The 18,069-nt window shown below is 43.4% G+C and overlaps 1 protein-coding gene across 2 annotated transcripts; it reads right to left on the reverse strand.

Annotated features, from left to right (window-relative positions):
• Positions 1-1,004: 1,004 nt before the first annotated feature.
• Positions 1,005-17,041, reverse strand: srpk1b (SRSF protein kinase 1b). 2 transcript variants are annotated; one of them, XM_079156940.1, is made up of 16 exons: positions 17,010-17,041; positions 16,252-16,306; positions 7,792-7,919; positions 7,388-7,496; positions 7,076-7,163; positions 6,912-6,999; positions 6,029-6,135; positions 5,639-5,804; positions 5,176-5,201; positions 4,845-5,070; positions 4,346-4,756; positions 3,918-4,012; positions 3,639-3,746; positions 3,063-3,132; positions 2,753-2,845; positions 1,005-2,435 (listed from the first exon to the last, which is right to left on the reverse strand). In XM_079156940.1, exons 1-16 carry the CDS (start codon positions 17,020-17,022, stop codon positions 2,239-2,241), a joined length of 1,980 nt encoding a protein of 659 aa, XP_079013066.1. In that variant the 5' UTR covers positions 17,023-17,041; the 3' UTR covers positions 1,005-2,238. The 2 variants fall into 2 exon arrangements, with proteins under 2 accessions (XP_079013066.1, XP_079013067.1); XM_079156941.1 differs by lacking the exons at positions 16,252-16,306; positions 17,010-17,041 and adding an exon at positions 11,401-12,123.
• Between the last annotated feature and the right edge of the window lie 1,028 nt (positions 17,042-18,069).

Consider the following 18,069-nt stretch of genomic DNA (forward strand, 5'->3'; position numbering starts at 1 on the left):
GAACCCCTGACCTTTCATCTAGGACCATCATCAGCTCAAAATTAGCATTTGTCAAACGCTAATGTCAGCCTCAGCTGTGCTTTGTATTAGTGCTATTAAGCAAATGTTAGCATGCCACCATGCTAAACTAAGATGGTAAACATCATCCCTGCTAAACATCAACATGCTAGATGTATCATGGTGGGGATGTTTGCATGCTGATGTGAGCATCAGCTCAAAGCTGCTTGAGGACAGCCTCACAGAGCCACTAGCAGGGCTGTAGGCTCTTGGTTTTGTTAGGTGTTAATGTTTATATTCAGATGAGCTACTGACACATATCTGTCTGCGTTTGAACTGATATTTACAGTACATCTCCTTGCCTTTGCAGTAATGTTTTTCTCCCAATTACAGATAACGCCTAGGCCCTGTGTGGACAACGGAGGGAAGAGACGGACAAGGCTTCATGAGGAGCACAACCGACTCGAGGGATTCAAATGTATTCATGGGCTTCGGGACAGTTAATTACAACCTAAAAATAACTTCCACGAAGTTCATCCTGACTTTGAAAACATGGGAAGAGTCACTGTCCACCTCCAGCTCAGACCATACGGCGTTGGATTAGCGGAGTGCTCCAGCATTTTGCACTAAAACAAGTGAACTTGCTTGACCGGAGCAGATCCTCGTTACTACGGAGAAAATTGTCATAAGTGCTTAGCAGGCGGTTCTACATGGCAACGTTAAAATGTACGTTCATCAGTTGACAGGAACTAATAATCGTGATGTGTTCAAGGAGCATTTTGTAGTGATTTTGGTTCGACAATCTAATAAAATATGCTCCAAACAATTCTCAAAATAAACGTGGATCATGGATGGGTTAGTACTCAGTGAAAATAAAATCTGACTGTCTGCCCTCTGGGTGTCCCGATGATGCATTATGTTAATGACAGAAACTTTGGGGATTTATATCCTGCATATGTATGTGTGTCAGAGGATGGAAACACTGCAATGGCAAATATGATCTAGTTAAATTTTGAAAAATGTTTATTTTTTATTACCTACAGAAAAAAAACTATCAGATTAAGAGCGGAGACATGGACAGAAGGAGAAGAGACTTTGTAGAAAAGAAAACAAAACAAGCAAAATGGTTTTAAGAAGAGTCAGAATGATTACAGCATTTGTTTTTAGTACAATCTATTCCCAAATCCAACACCTCCGTGTGCAGGGGAAACACTCGACACAGCTTTAGTTTCACTGGATATCACCTGAACATTCCTCGAGGCATTGCCAAAAAGTGTTAAAAAAAAAAAAGCTCAAACCTTGTGCCTTCAACATATAGAGCAGAGAGGGAGACGAAACAGGCCAACTCTTTGGTGCACACCGGGCATGGATCCACATGAAGTTTGATATTTGACTGTTAATGTGAGATACCTTATATGGAGCAAAAATGAAAAAGTAATCCAGGTATGAAACATCGGAATCTTTTTCACATAATGTGTATTTAAGTGCTTTTTTTAAAAAGAACACATACGGTGATGCTGAAACTAGCAGTAACACTAGAAAAATCTGAGATTACAGAGTTTGGTTTTCCTGAAAAATAGTGTGCGATTTGTGATGAGTCCCTTTCTGTTATGCTTTCCAATCATGTAGTTCTGCCAGTATACAAATGTACAAAAGCTAACTTAAGAGAGCTAAGAATGTTACTAGTCTCTCATCAGGGCTGTTAGCATTACACACTTACTATTGAGCACTTTGCACACATGTGACAGTCAAAGGCATAAAAAGCTGGCACGGCTAACAAGACGACTGGCAAACAAAGACAGATTTGGCTTATTAATGACCTAAATGATAACAGTATGTAGGTTGGATGTTTGTTATAATCCTGCCCTTTTCTGCATTTGTAGACAAGTGCAACCGTTTAAATCTGACCGTCAGTCCATTATTTATAGCTAAAAATACAGAAAGAAATGTGCTGCACAGAAAGAGCTGGAGTCAGGAAAAAAAAAAAAAGAGGGCAAGGTCAATAAGTCCTATACAGCCAGAGAAAAGAGCCATAAATATAGGAAGTCACCAGTGTAATCCAAAACAGGGCCAAGACTCGGCAGCAGTCTCTCTCTTTACTGTGAAAGTGTGTGTGGGAAGCCTCCGAGAGCCACGACGGGAGGATGCAGGCACGATGCAGTCACAGGGTCTTGCAGACATGAACGTGTTTGTTTACTTGGATGTTTTCAAGCCCAGGATCTTCAAACCTAATTTATCCCTTCACAAGACGAGGGTGGAGGTGAGCCACGGGTGGGAGAGGCACTGGGCCGCGGTGGCCCTCCTTTCGGGCACCAAGTCCAGCATGGGCAGCAGGAAGGTGCTGAAGGTGTGCGCCTCGTCTTTGGACCACTCGTACTTTTCTACCAGCACGTCGAATAGACCCCACGGTTTCAGCTTGGTGATGTGACGCAGATCGCCTGAGAGGAAACGTTACATTCCAATGATTACAATGCTGAATGTTAGCGTATTACATATTTAGGATGCAAAATGATGGTGATGTATCAATAAAGAGTGTTTTTTGGTTGGCATAAACCCACTGCACCACCTCTATGAACTGGAAATAGCTGCACTATATTTCATTTGGAAGCCCTGCCTTCATAACTGAGCAGAGGGCCGTTCCCTTGAACCCTCAGGTGCTCTGCCTGAAAGAGTAACTTTAGCACCGACTACCTGAGCATATTTTAAACTGGACTTAGCTACAGCAGACAGCTGGTGGCAGGGCCGGCGTGTTTACCTTTCTTGGTGAAAAACTCCTTGGAGTATTTGCCTGCCAGGATGAGCTTCCGGGGAACTTTACCGAGCAGCTCGATGATTAGCGCGATGTGATCTACAGGGAGGCGGAGAGACGAGCAAACGCAGCTGATGAAGCACAAGAGGGAAATAACGCTTTCAAAGAAGTTCTGGAGAACTGGAGTCTGTAGAATTTACATCACAACGTCTACAACTCCCCATGTTAACCGGGCATTCACACTCATGTCAGCGTGTCTTGGTTACTGGAGTAACTCAAGTTAAAAAACGATGTTTCAGGGGAAGCAGACACTGACCTTCATCTCTGGAGTAGTCTTCTCCAGAGTGGGGTTCAAACAGATAATCTCCTGTGGCGAGCTCGAAGGCCTGAGGATAAAAAAAAAAAACATACACGCATGAACTTAATAACCGGCAGATGTATAGGTTTAATCAAATAAAAGTCCACTAGTGTAGTCAATGAGCTCAAGATCTGGATTCCCTGACTTTTGCATATCTTAAAGCAAGCTAGTTTGTGTAAATGCGGTCACACCATGTGTGTGGGTGCATCAGTGTAGGCTGTCCTATTAAGAAAAGGTTTACAGGAGTTTTGGACTAATATTGTGATGATCCGGCTCCCAGACTGTATCTTATATCCTAAAGTCCTACGGGCTCATGCATATGCACGCGATACACATTTCAGCCGAGATTACACGCAATGTGTTTTGATGACAAATGAACTTAATAAAAGCGCGTTTGGTAGCGATAAAAACTCCACAGGCTTGAAGCTTTTAAATAACTTTACAGTCGATCTTTCCGGTCAGCGTTAAAGATTTAATCTAGTGTTAATTCCTTCGTAGTTGTGCAGGTGCGCTGGGTGTTTGTGACTGTGTTACCATGCAGGCTGTGCTCCAGATGTCTGCCGGTGTGCTGTAGCCGGTTCCTGTCAGCACCTCAAGAGAACGATACTGCCGCGTCTGGATGTCATCTGTGAAATGTTTGTTCTGCGGGAAGAAGAAGAGAAATCCTGAATGCTGAGGCTCAAAGAAATAACTGAGCAGGTCTTTCCGAAAGATTAAAAGCTCAGGTAATCTTCACCGTCGATAAATCTTTCAAGGGCGCAACAAGAGTGCTTCAAAGAAAAATTAAAAGTGCTAGTGTAAATTTGCACTCACCACCCAGCAGGCGTTGCCAAGGTCAGCGATCTTAACCTGCAGCTTGTCAGCGTTAAGAGGCTCCAGGGGGTTCACTAACATATTGCCTGATGCTCCTGTTAAAGAGAGTAGAGGGAGACAGGGACAGAGGAGGGTGAGGTGGAGGAGCAGGCAAAGAATGGCCGACAAATATAGAAACATGGGAGACGACCAAGAAAGTCCAAGATGGCAGAATGCTCATAAGTACACTGGGTCATTACAACAATTGGGAGTAAAAATCCAAAAATTATATTTAACTTTTTACAAGCAAATGTCCAGGATGGCATTTTGTGGACGCCAACCTCTATTCTGATGCAGTGTGTTCTCATCCAGCTCTTACTAAAAGCTGTCCGGGCCACTCTTACATCATAGAGTATATACCGTATCATCCTACATTTGGTTTAACTAACCGTCTTGGCTGCCGTCTTCTTCTTCCTCCCCTCGTTTGGTCTCCCCTTGAGTGTCCATCTCCTCCCCCTTCTTGTCCTCCTCGTCTCCCTCCTTCAGCTCCACTGTGACAGAGTCTGGGCCGAGCGAGGCCGGGAGCTGTAGCAGGTCGGCGTCTCCGGGTGTACCGTTACAGATCTGATGCTCTTCTTTGTTACTTAACGTGTCCTGGGTCTCTGCGTTGCTGTCTGGCTGGTTTGCGTTCTGTTGGTCCTCCTGCTCCTCTGTCGTCTGCTTGGTCCCTTGTACCTCTGGACTGGTGTCGTCCTCCGGTGTGGCAGCGTGACCGTTGCATTTCACCTCCGACCCGTTCTCACTCTCTCTCCGCTCATTGACCTCTGGTGTCTGCTGGGGCTGCTCGTCGGGAGTCGGGTCTGTGGTCAAATACGGAGCTTTTAGAACGATAAATCAACACAAACCTTTGAACTAAAACAGTTATCCGCTGTCCTCCATCTCATTCACCTGTGACAGTATGGTTAGCGATGTCCTGCAGCGTGGCAGACATGGAGAGGGTGGCTGACGAAGTCGCATCTTCGGTGGCCTCTGTTGTCGTCTCCTCGTCGTCCTCTTCCTCTTCTCCTTCAATAGCTCCTCCCTCCATCTCCTGGATCCTCTTCTCCAGCATCTCTGCCTGCTTCTTCTGCTTCTTCTTCATCTTCTTCTTTTTGTTCTTTGACATTTTGGCCATCTTGGAAAAGAGAATCAAGTGGAGAGGAAAAACGTGTAAGCATGTATTCTGACTTAACTTGTATTCAAGTCACTCGATTAAGTCAAATAAACGAACATAACTTACTGGTTTGGGTGCTGGGGCTGTACTCACTGTAGGAGACAGAAACAAATCAAAAGGGATTACATTTGGGAGCGACATACGCGGCATGTCCGTCACCTCTCTATAATTAGTATTCTGTTCGGGTGGCGGGGTTGATTCACACTGAGCTGTAGTAATAGACTCACACTCCAGTGGTGACTCATACTGATAGACAGCTCAGCATCACTTTCATTAGAATCTTCCACAGGCGTTAAAGGTTTCTCAAAGCTTACATCTCACACACAGACACTATATGATTATAGTCGTATTAATGGCAATACTTGAGGATAATTGCTAATAATTATTGTAAGTAAAATGTCAAGTCAACCAGTGAAAAGCATTGGACCTGCTGCTAAATCTAAACAGAAAACGTCTTCGCTGTCAGCAACATGCCGATCAAAGCACAAAAGCTGCTTGGTGAGGCACTGAGGAAGAGAAAGGTTGTAACCTGCAGAACCCGAGGGAGGCGCAGCGCCAGTCTTCTGCCACTGAGTAGCTTCAGCGGCCATTTTCTTGATGTAGGGCTCGTTGACGGTCAGCAGAATGTTCTCCGGCTTGATGTCTGTGTGGATGATCTTACACTTGGTGTGGAGGTAGTCTAAACCCTGCAGGACCTGCAGTGCAGAAAAGTCAGGAGTGTCAAAATGACGGATGTTTCGGAGTTCAATACATACATTTTCGAGCCATCAAGATTTCTGTGATCTTACACCGGAATGACCCAAATGTTTCTGATGCGTCTACTGCTTTATGAAAAAGCTCACAAGAGTCCAAAAAAAGAAACGCCAATTTTTCTTAAGTGATATTTTATAGACAACGTTTGGATGCAGCTGTACAGTACCTGTTGTATGATGCTTTTAACACAGGGGAGGGGCAGGCCCTGATAATTTGACTTGATGATCCACTTCAGTAGGTGGTAGCCCAGCACCTCAAATACCATGCACACATCTGAAGAAATGCACGGTCAAGGACTAAAACAATGCCACTCCTCACAGCTTTCTCAATCGTCAGTGGACTGAAGCCAATAACGTTTATAACAACACACATATAAACATACTCATGATTACACATTTCTCATTATCAAAAGACAGCCGATTAAAAAATACCTTTCCCAGGGACATACTCAGACTTCTATAACTTTTCAAGGGTTCTACACCACAAAAGTTAACTTGAGTCATGTCTGGTGGACTGCGCGGTGTGGGAGAGACGGGGATGGAGCGAGTGTTGATACATCGAGGACTGTGACACTTAAAGACGTGCCAAAGCACACAGCTAGCCGAACGTCAGATGAACATCTGTGAGCCACTAACAGCCGGGCGGAGCGTGAATCTGTCATAAAAATACAGGAGAATATAGACTGCTGCCAAATGACTGGCACTCAAATTGTAATTCTGGCAGAACTCTCGCTCAGATATCTTTTAAAAGTAATGCAGACAAATGTGGCCTTTCGAGCACAATACCATGCAGTCCTACCCTTTGATTGTTCAACACGGAACTGGCTATTTGTCCTGGAATGAGTGTAATCAACATGTCCAAACCATCACATTGAGACAGCAACAGAAGAGGAAATGGAGGGACGGCAAGCATTTAAGTTCCTGTTGTTGCACCGGTAAACCCTCTACAGTGTTAACTATGGGTTGACAAAGCCAGAAAATTGATCAGTATGCGCCAAGTGGATTTCTGTATTTTAGGAACACACAAACTTCTAAACAACGAAAGGATACGAGTGCCGTTCATTCCAGAGATTTTGAAGTCGTCTAGAAGCTGCACCACTTTCTCTCTGCTGGGGTCACTGGGATCTGTGTTTCTCACCTGGAACACACGCAGAGGGTTGTGAAAGTAGTGGACAGTGTGAAAATATTGACGTTGTGGTGATTGTGTGGCTTACAGATTTGAGCAGCTTGATCTCATCCAGAGCCGTCTCTGTGTAATGTTCAGCACTTTTCACAACCTTCATGGCCACAAAGCGCTTCTCCCTAAAAAAAAAAAAAAAACACAAAATCAAGGACTCAACTCAACCACATGGACGTGTTGTTGTAATTGTAACATGATACTCAATACGTATTATTCAGGGTTGGATCATTCTTCAGTGTATAATCTATAGATATCTTATTTATAGGCAGCATGGCTAAAATTTGTGGCCCTTTTGTTTACATCACCGTCTAAATTTCACTGTGTGAAGTTTAGGAGCTAAACTTACTGGATGTCCCAGGCCAGCCACACGGTGGAGAAGTGCCCCCAGCCCAGCTTCCGGATCACATGGTACCTCCCGTGGAACAAATCTCCAATCTTCACATGGTGATATCCACCTGACCCATGAAAGATGCAGATACATTCAAACAACACTGTTTCATTATTGTATGTTTGCATATGACAGTGTGTGTATGAACATCAATCAAAGTGGATTTGAGATTACATTTTTATTACACATATCAACATGAACACAAAACAAAAACACATTTAGCTCTACTTCAAATGAGATGTATAGTCATACTTTATCCTCAGTAATGTGTAAAATATATGACAATACTATACAAAAGTAACCATTTATGTCACTGTGTTGATGCTATGTTTTATTGGCTTGGATATATACACAAGTCCTACCCCTGCAGTAGTCGTTGGGGTCCTCCTGCTCGTCGTCATCAGAGCCCAGGATCTCCTCGTCCTGCTCTGGGAGCGGAGAGTCTGCTTGGCCCGGCTGAGAGCGCTCCCCACGACCATGAGGCTCTGGTCTGAGGGGGGAAGACAGGGAGACGGGCGGTAATGGAGAGAAGAAATCAAAAAGACAAGAGAGGAACATAAATGACAGCGAGGAGGGATGGAAGTGCAAAAGGGAGGGAGGGTGACAGCGGGGGAGAGGGGTGAAAGACGACCGATTGCCTCAGAGAATAACAGGAATCATACGACACTGAGGAAATGTTTCCAAATGAAACAAAATGTACAGAACAGTAGCGATATATAGTGGATGAATGAATAAATTGTAAGCGAATGTCAGGAGCCTATTTCTGTAATAACAGCCACGTAAGCACGAAGAGACAGGAGAAAGCAGTGAAAGACAAAAAAGATGCTTTTAATGCTGCGGGGTGTGACACCGGAGATCAGGGCACCACGCTATTAAAACTAAAGATCATTAAGTGTCTTTCACTGATAAGGACTACGTAATAACACACTTTGTTCATTGTTGTGTCATCATGTTTAGATATTTGAAGCCACTTCAAGAACATAACTGCAGAAAAACCTTTAAACAATTTAAAATACCAAATGTCAGTCCCTATATTTTCTCTTTGAAGCCTGGTACAAAAACACTGGTCTCCTGTGAAAGCTCACTGAAACATGGACCTTTAACTCACTGAAAAACAGAACGGATGAGAAAAAGAAATCCGGTTTAAAGCTCATGAATCAGTGTCAGTCGGCTACACAATGAAGACCAATGGATGGGTAGGAAGTACAGGAAGGAATCAGATGTTTTGTTTTTCAAACCCAACTACGAAAGCTGCAGCATCATCACAATAATCAAAATAAACAATAAGCCTCCTTCAACCGAGACCCAATACCATCAAACATTAACCGTATTGTTGAATAACTGATGGTGATTGCGCGGTGTTTAAGCGAGCATGTCGCGTTGTGTGAATCTGAACAAAGTGGAATTAATTATTTAGTTACAGGACAGCTCATTGGAGATCTAGCTACAAATCAAACAAGTGAAACAAGAGGCTCCTGCAGATGGTGCAGCATGTAACGACAACCAGATTCTCCTGAGGAGAGAATCCAGCCAGCAGATACTACATTACAGTCATTTAGCAGACGCTTTTATCCAAAGCGACTTACAATAAGTGTTCTATGAACTAGGATCCCTACATAAGCTCCCCGAGTCACTTCATAAGTCTAATCATTTATCATACACCATCATCTCGTCCTCGTTTGGTCATTTAATGAGTAAATGACTTGTTTCTGGACAAACTGAATAGCTTTAGGTTTGTTGTACCAACTATCTTCTTGGTGCTGTCCGTGGTGCTGAAAGACGTCGCCGTCTCTCCCACTGAATCCAAACCACAGAGTAACAATCATCGTATATCACCAATGAATAAACTTTACGACACCCTTCAACCAATCAGTAACAGCGTCCCCTGTAAGCCAATCAATATATACCTAACAAACAACATTGGTGTTCTTCACTATACTGCAGTCTTGGATGCAGAGTCTCTTGTTTTCCGAATGGGATTCTTTTACAGAGCACATCAGGCCTGTGTGCTACATTTGGACTTGGTGTTTGGGTTTCAGATACCGAGTCAAACAGTAAACACTGCGTTAGCTGGAGCTAATTAAAGCAAGTCACATTATCTCTTAAGCTACGAGTGGGTCTGAGCAGCTGACTTTGCCACATCACATACCCTCAGAAGAAAACAGTTCATTCAGAACTGGGTTTGTTGCCATTTCTTCTAAAATGTGATGCTGGAAAAACAAAATAGATCAGTTTGATTGCTTTGACTAACGGTTCTTTGTTGGGATGTGCTTGCAAACAGAGTTAAATGTCATTAGGATTAGCATGCCTAGTTAATCAGTTCATCGGCTTACGTCTTAAGCAACAGAACACGAGGGAACATTTTGGGTGAATCTTTGCCTGCTTACAATGCTGCGTCATGTTCAACTCAACGGTTTAATACCGTTCCTCGGGAACAGGGTTAGTCTCGTACAGATTTGACAAGAAAGGGCTCAGAGTTCAAGTGAGGATGTAGAGTTGTTAATGCAGACACCAATATCAACATTACAGAGTCAATATGTATAAAAATGCAGCAAACACAACATGTACTGCAACCTCTGTTTGGATACCTGCCAACATGAATTTATAAGCTGCATCTGGTATGTCGGCAATAATCCAGATGTCAACCAATCATACCTCCCTGCTGATATATCTGACTGTGTAGGAGGAAGCCTCCTCGGAGAGAAAGCTGAGACAAGAAAGACGATCATTATTCATTCTGTGATTATGCTTCTACATATTCACCCATCTGCTGTGAGATGTTGCTCTCAAAAGAAGAGGTGTCACTGGAGTGGGCACACAGAATGTTTTCAACCAAAAATAATGTTCGGGGCTCCGTGTGTTTCGACAGCACCATTGTAGAGACGAGACACAAAAACTGCTTCAGTGATTTTGGGTTTTGTGTTCTCATTAACTCATATTACTCAAAGACACGCGCGTGAGGCCTCCAGTCTCTCTCTGGGCCTCATTGTGAAGCAATTTCAGCAGTTAATAACAAGAACTTTATCAGCCCACTCAGGCTGTGGAAACAGTGAAACACTACATTTATTAATTTACTCGCATGCACACCGTGTGCAAACCTATCAGAACACTGTGAGGTCAGTCTCCTGACTGACTGAATCTATTTATATTATTGATACAAAACGTATGAAACAAAATTGATTAGATAAACCATTGACAGGTATTGAAAAGGCATTTTTACAAAGAATCAGGTGGATTTAGGTCATTGAAAACCTCTCTGCAGCACCTGCTGCATTGAAGGAACAGACTAGATACTGAAGGTATTTACTGTAGATGTTTGTGGTCCGGATAATGTCAGATGATGATGATGATGATATGAAGACGTTCAAATACTTTGTCTTGAATAAAACGAGTTCACATTGTTTACATTTGACTGATATATTGAGGAACAAAAGACTCAAATCTAAAGTGTTTTCCTAAACTTTTGCTCCTGGTTGTTGATAACTATGCACCAACATCTTACATTACTGCTGGCTAAAAGCTCTTAAAAATATAAAGGACGAAGCTTAAAAAGTTGATCCCAGGACAACGACTAGAACTAAATATAGCTGCCAGAGTGAATACTAGTTTTAAGAATTAGAGCAAAAAAGATGGAGGGACAGAATGGTGGAGGTTAAATATTCACCAAATATGTACGACATAAAAATTGCAAATTGAAACAAATATGAGCATTCTCACATTTATTGCCAAAAGACAGCAGGGCCCTTCAAGACTGTGCATTCAGTTTCTTTTCTCACTGCGGTACATCGCCAGTCGGACACTTCAATGCCCTCTGATGGCCAGACAACGTGAACTTGAACTAAAAGCCGGACAATTCAAGGACTTCGTCAACACTCTGAACACGCGGCGCCTTGAGACAACCCTCTGACTGACTGTGACGAATGCCTAAACTCACACTCACACTCACACTCACACACACACCCTGCTCTTACCTGGAAGATGCACGGATGCCCATGGGACGTGATGGAGGGAGCAGGGCAGGAGAGAGTGGAGATGTCAAAAAACCTTCTCACTCCATCCGCCGGGAGAGAGAGAGAGAAATAGAGAGGACCAAAAGAAGGTAAAGGAGAGGATGGGAGGTGAAAAGTAGAGTGGGAGGAGGAGAGCGCAAGCAGTGCTGACAACTGAAAAGCAGAGATTTACAGGAGGAGGGGGGGGGGAGAAGCAAACAGAATGAGAAGAGGAGAAAGAGGGTGGAAAAGAGTGGTGGGAAGACTGGTGCAGAGAGGAGAGGAAGAAGAGAGAGAAGAGGAGGAATGTGGGGGCTCTGCTGCAGGCTGAACACTGAGACTGAGTCCTGGAGCACGCTCGCTGACTCTCTCTCCCCCTCCCTCTCTCTCCCCCTCTCTCTCTCTGACCGAGAACTCTCCTTGGCTGTTGTCAGCCGTTGGGCCGGCCCCCTTCACTGACAGCTGGGACATGATTGGCTGATGCAGCCCAGCACTGCATTGCAGGTGAGGGAGGACATCAGCCCCCTCCCTTCCTCCTCGTCTGACCAAAACAACACCATTCCTGCTTGTTGTACACGCGGTACGTTAATCCTCATGCTACCACAACCAAGACGATGTGAACCACTAGCTGTAGGAGAGGACTCAGAAGGGAATCCGTAATATAATCCCATGCTTGAGGCAATAAAACATACGGTTTGTTTTTCAATCTGTACACAAGCCCACGCTGCACAGAGGACAACCCCCCTACCACCAGAGGCATGTCCCAAATGTATGAGCACCCTCAAAAGGAATCGCGGTCATGGCTCCATTTCAATTTTCAATAGTGAATATTACATTCATACTTATGTTCGGGCTTTAAAAAGGTTGGTGAAGAGCTGCAGATTTGAATAAACGCTTCTTTCAGAGTCAATGTTTAGGCCCAGCAAGTGCTTCATTATGTGGATCAAGTACCAATCTGTTGAGGTTAGTCATTCATGCTTTTGTCAGTAATAGTAGTGTAATGGACCACTGTTGGTCATCGGTACGGATCCCCCCTCGCAGATTAATTACACAGTGTAACGTTAATCACAGTGTGAAATTAAGTTTTACTGACGTTATATTATGCAAAATATGCGATCAGGACATCGACATTTATGCTTTTCTAGTCTCCGATCTCTGATAATGTTACATTAAAAACAACCAGTCTGTGTTTAAATCAGCAGGAGAGAGAAGCTACGAGTATTATTATAACGTTATCATGATGTGATCACATGTGTAATCTCATAATATGTAGTGTTGGTGAGAACATATTAGAGATGAATTATGACCAGATTACAACACCTCTAGCAGCTTTTAATACGTCATTAAAACTACTAATGACCAGATGTGTTTTAATCCATAAAAAACACAATCTTTTATTTCCTTATCATTTGAATGGTGTGTTTTTACGAGGAAAACAAACAAACAGGTGACTATAACAAAGTAAAACATTTAGGTTGTCTGATGGTTTACAGACTTCAGAGCGGTTGAAATCATTTTTGGGACGATGGCAAAAATAATAATAGTCTAAAGCACATGTAGACCGGCTGCTATAATCAAACAACATGGATCACCAGTGACCGGCAGCAAAAAAACATATATACAGTATATGTAGATATATTTGCTCCCTTTTTTTCCCCCTTTTGTGCCGATACGATCTGTGACTGCGATACGATCCGAACCGTCAGTTTTATGATCCGCTGCACCTCTAGTCAGTAATATGTCATTACATTAATATCATTAGCATGTCTGCGGGGTTTTGCCATGAGAGCAGTGGTGCCAATATAGTGCAGCCATTCTTCCTCGGATTCAATCTTTGTGATGTCATTTTTGATGGAGAGTTACTTCATTTGCTCTTCCTGCAAAAACACCCGAAGACACCCAAGATGGAGGGACATCCTTGGATAAGCACCATGTGAACCTAATGGCTCTGGTGCACTGTAGTGGGATCATGGGAGTTCACCACCATTCAGCTTCTCCCGGTTCCTTCAGTGTTCAGATTTGTTTTTTTACCGGGAACCGAATTATCTGCCAATGTCGTCTCCTCTCCAAAACAAACGGACCAGGTGAATAAAACCGGTAAAAAGCAGTTTCACGTTAAAACTTAATCGAAGCGGTTCGCTGGACATTCTGGAGAGGCTGCAAGCTGAGCTGCCGCTTGTGCTCCGTTTGTTTCTCTGATAACTCACAATCCAGACGTCCAGTGATTAAAATCCTTCATTCGCTTGAAATACATAACGAATAATCACCAACATCTAAAAAGGGTTTGCCAAAAATGTGGCTTACAGAATAAACAGAATAAAAAGCTAATTTATGACAAAACGGACTGTTTCCTGAGTTAAAATCACAGATGTCTTCACGTTTGAAAGCATAAGGGATACTGTAAGAACACAACTCAATATATAACATACCTCAAGTCATTTGTATCGTAACACAATGTGCAATGACACTAACGAAAAGGAGAGACCCATCTCAAAAATATTAACTACAGCCTCACTTAATCCAACAACAACCATCCCACTGCATATCTTGTCGAACTTTTACATCTCTTTAAACCACTCATCAGAAGCTGAAGCTGACACCGTCTTGCACACAAAGGGCCTTTTAAATGGTCCGTTTAACTGCAGCCCGGGCCAATGAAGGCTGAAAGGTAATACAGAGCCACAAACACTTGACGTCTCCATCACTGCAGTGCACACATCTGACATGACAGTGTGTGTCAGTGTCTCCTGGCTGTATTGTCTCCACCCATCCAGCCCCATCAGATCTCTGGAGCAAAACAAACAAGGACACAGAGGAGGAAAGAGCTCTTGGGGGATGGAATGTGGCCAAAAAGTGAACGTCGTCCTCCTCCTCCTCCCTCCAGATAAAATCAATGACAAGTGCCCGAGCAGCAGAATGAAACGGCAGCACGAGGTAACTGTACTGAGGGTGCAATGCACACAAAGTGGAAGCGAGTGTGCTGCAGCACCTTCGCTTCAGCACCTGCACGGTGAGGACGACGGCAAGAGAGAGAAATGGAGGGACACGGAGCTTTAGTGGGCCGCAGATGATGAAAGATTTGATGGGTTATGTAATGAACTGCGGCTATGGAGGGAGAGATAAAAGCACAAAACAATCGAGTGCAACTGTGCTGGTGAATACTCTGCAGCGCTGGCTATTCCTGGTCTGTCTCCTGAGTGCACATGTGATCCAAAAACTACATCTGAGGCACAGAAAGTTAGAGGGAAAACAAACAAGTGGTTTCATGTCTGAAGTGACGCATACAAATATATTGTAATGCAGGAATAAAAGTGAAAGAAATAGTTAAGCTCTTTCAAAAGCTGGCAGCACAATTCCACCAGGGAGTCAGTCCTCTTCTCACTCAAATGAGCGGGTAGTCAGGTACCTAATAGAGCAGCAACAGTCAGCATCCGCTCCTTAATGAAAAATGGATCGGCCAATCAATAACTCAGCCAAACTCTGTTTAATCTGACGATCCGCATGGGACACTTCGTCTTCCTTCAATCTTGCTTCCACTCTCTCATACACTAAACATGAGACGCATTATTACACGACTTACTTGCACGTGAGACCGCTGGCTAACTTCACCACAGCTGTATTGATGGAGAAGATCCAGTCCAGGAGCCACATGACACGGAGGACACTGAGCTGAAGCTATTCTTACACGAGTCTGCACTAAACGAAACTTTGCAAAAGCGAGTTGGCGCGTTAAAGCTCGGTGTGGTTGCGGGACCGGGTCTGCTCTCCTCTCCTCTCCTCTGGCTCTATTCGACTGAGCGGTGGCTGCTGCTGCGTCCTCTCAGCAAAGCAGCCACAACAAAGCGACCAACACCAGAGCGAGGGAGGGAAGGAGCGTAATCGGTGCAAGCGAAAGAGAGAGAGAGAGAGAGAGAGAGAGAGAGAGAGAGAGGGAGGGAGGGAGGGGGGGGTTGATTTAGGCTTGGATGCTCGCCACTTGCTTGATGGTTATTGACAGAAATGATGCATTTCAGCTAGAAACTCTTGCACAGCATCACTGACAAGAGGGGGCGGCGACAAAGATACAGGTGCATGCTGGCGTCCTAAAAACAACAGGAAGTCAGTTATGGTAGTTTGGCCCGATTATAAGTCCAACCGCTCATGGAGGCAATTAAGGCACTTTAAAACCCCCAGCTAAATGTTCATGAATAAACGTAGAAGTTTTAGAAAACAGATGCTCCTTGAAACTCCAGAACTTGCCTGTCAAACATCACATATTTATGTTTTTTAAGTATCAGGGTTAGCGGGTTGATGACAGACTTTGAAACCTCGGCTCTAAGTCAACCCTGGAATTAACTTTAAATGACTTTTATCACAACAAGTACGAGAAACTGTAGCTTACCAACAGCTGGAAAGATTAGTCCTCCAGCTTTGACTATACATTTAGGAGACGATGAGACTGCGGCATCAAGACACGCAGTTATTTAAAAACAAAAGAAAGAAAGAAAAGGACGACAATATTTGGCTGAAAGATAAATGATGTGGTCCCTACAATTAAAGAGTGAACTAAGCTGAGATTTAAGATTTAAGAAAAAAAGAGGTAGTAGGGCTGGCATGAAGACAGTGAGATGGTTGAGACTGATGAGAGGGATCAAAGCATGGGGGGGTATATATATATATATGTGTGTGTGTGTGTGTGACTTGCTCCTGCAGCACAGACAGGTGAAGGTGTAGTCTCCTTAGAGGAGTTATTTAGTGAGTCATGAGAGAAAATGCAGCTGAGCAGCTCATGAGTGAACCTCCTACTTTGAGTGTCACCTGTGAAATGACAACACGGATGTTTTTCCAACTTACTTCTTTCCAGGTTTCCTTGGCCTTGTCCTCTTCTTCCTTGCTTGCATTGCGAGTACTAAAACAATAGGGGGGAAAAACTGTTATAACGCAAATACCCATATCTACAACTCACTGTTTTTTCCTCTAAACACGACACTCTTTGTTTCTCAAAGCTATTAGCTAGGTAACGGGGTATTTCGTGATTTTAGAGAGAAAGAGTACCCGGTGTGTTCCTAGCTGCAGGTGTATGATACTCGTAGTTATCGGTTACGTTATTAACTCTGCGTAGAGCTAGCAGGTTACTTAGCTTTGAGTCAACGCCTCTCCAGAAGCTAACGTGGAGTGAACCGGCCTTGGCGGTGTGTTTCCCCGTGGAAGAGGTGATTTAAGTTAGCTGCTAACCGTAACGTGGTGCGTTTCAGCGTGTATGTCGAACGTGGTTTTGTCCATTAACATGCCGGGTCCTGGTATACGTTCATGGGGACACTGTGGCTTACTCTTTTAGTCTAACCCGGGTGAAAGTTTTGGCGCATACTTGTCCACGACCAGATGCTAACGTTGGTCTGGTAGCTACAGCTAGCATGCTGTTAACACACATACACACACAGCAGAGCGCATGGTCCACTTTTACTTTCCATCGAGCCGTTACGCTGTTTGTTACAGCGGTTGAAACAGTTATGAGAATAAATTGCCAGAGAATTGTCTTGAAGAAGCGCGCGTGTGTGTGTTTCAAGTACTATGTGTGAAACGCATTTAGGAGTAAGTTACAAAAACGTTACCTTTTCTTTCCATGGTGCTAAGCAGGCAGGAGATAAGCTGCGTTCAAGGACCGTTGGAAATGTCGGAACTCTAAAGTGCGCGAAAGGGAACGATCCAACAGAGTTGAGCTGTAGGGGGCGGAGTGTGAAGAAACTGTCAACAGCTAATAATTATAATAACAAATTGGACTTTACAATAAAAACATGATAAAAATAAAATAAAGAGCTAGATAAAATAATTTAAATAGATACAACTATTTACCACCTGAAAAAAAAGACATTCGATAAAAGCGAGTATTAAGAAGAGATTTAGAGGAAGATACTAAGTTTGTCTGTCTGAGATCCACATGCATTTGGTATTTGTGATGTTTGCCGTATCTTTTGATGAATACATTATCAAATGTAAAGCAAGCACAGCTAATACCTGAGGCATTCACTTTCTAAAAAGGAGTACAGGGATTGCCATGTGCAGATTTACATGTCAAGGGGCCCAGGGCAAAATAAATACTGTTGGGAGCTTACTGACCCTCCTTCCAAAGCAGCCTGTGAAGGTGCAACCAGAATACTCTTGGGTATGAAAATAATGTTGTGGTTTGTGGTACTTTGATTAAACACAATTGTATTGGAAATATGCGCCATGTGAGCTCATAGTGAAGATACAATGTGAAGATCTTAACACTTCGTTTTGACACAGAGCCACAACATTTGCTAATAGCATTGCAGCTCCCACATTAGTTGAATTTTGCACTTTAGTGATGGAAATTCCCAAACAAATATGCAATCAATCAAATTAGGCTGTCATGTTGCTAATCCAGTGTTTGGGGATTGTTGGTTATTTACAGTCATGGCTGTTAGAAGAACCCTCTCTCTATTATTTGCATTGCAAGCTAAAGTACTGATACATTTGGTCCATAGATAGCAATGTAAAGGGGAAAATGTAACGGTAGAAGAAAGAGTCATAAAGTCAACAAACTGACTCAGTATTGTCAGTTACAGAGGAACATGTTGACGATAAAGTTGGCTAAGATTAGCAACAAAAGACCCTTGGTCCTACCATACCAAGTAAAGCTTTTGTAAGAGG

Source organism: Pholis gunnellus, assembly GCF_910591455.1.
Source record: "Pholis gunnellus genome assembly, chromosome: 3".
Lineage (NCBI taxonomy): Eukaryota > Metazoa > Chordata > Actinopteri > Perciformes > Pholidae > Pholis > Pholis gunnellus.

Excerpts from the sequence above, each read along its gene's own strand:
- srpk1b (XM_079156940.1), bottom strand. Across the intron at positions 6,136-6,911 it reads CTCTGGAATGAACGGCACTC|ATGTGTGCATGGTATTTGAG; the intron begins GTATCCTTTCGT and ends GCATTTCTTCAG. Across the intron at positions 2,436-2,752 it reads GGAGTTTTTCACCAAGAAAG|GCGATCTGCGTCACATCACC; the intron begins GTAAACACGCCG and ends GTTTCCTCTCAG.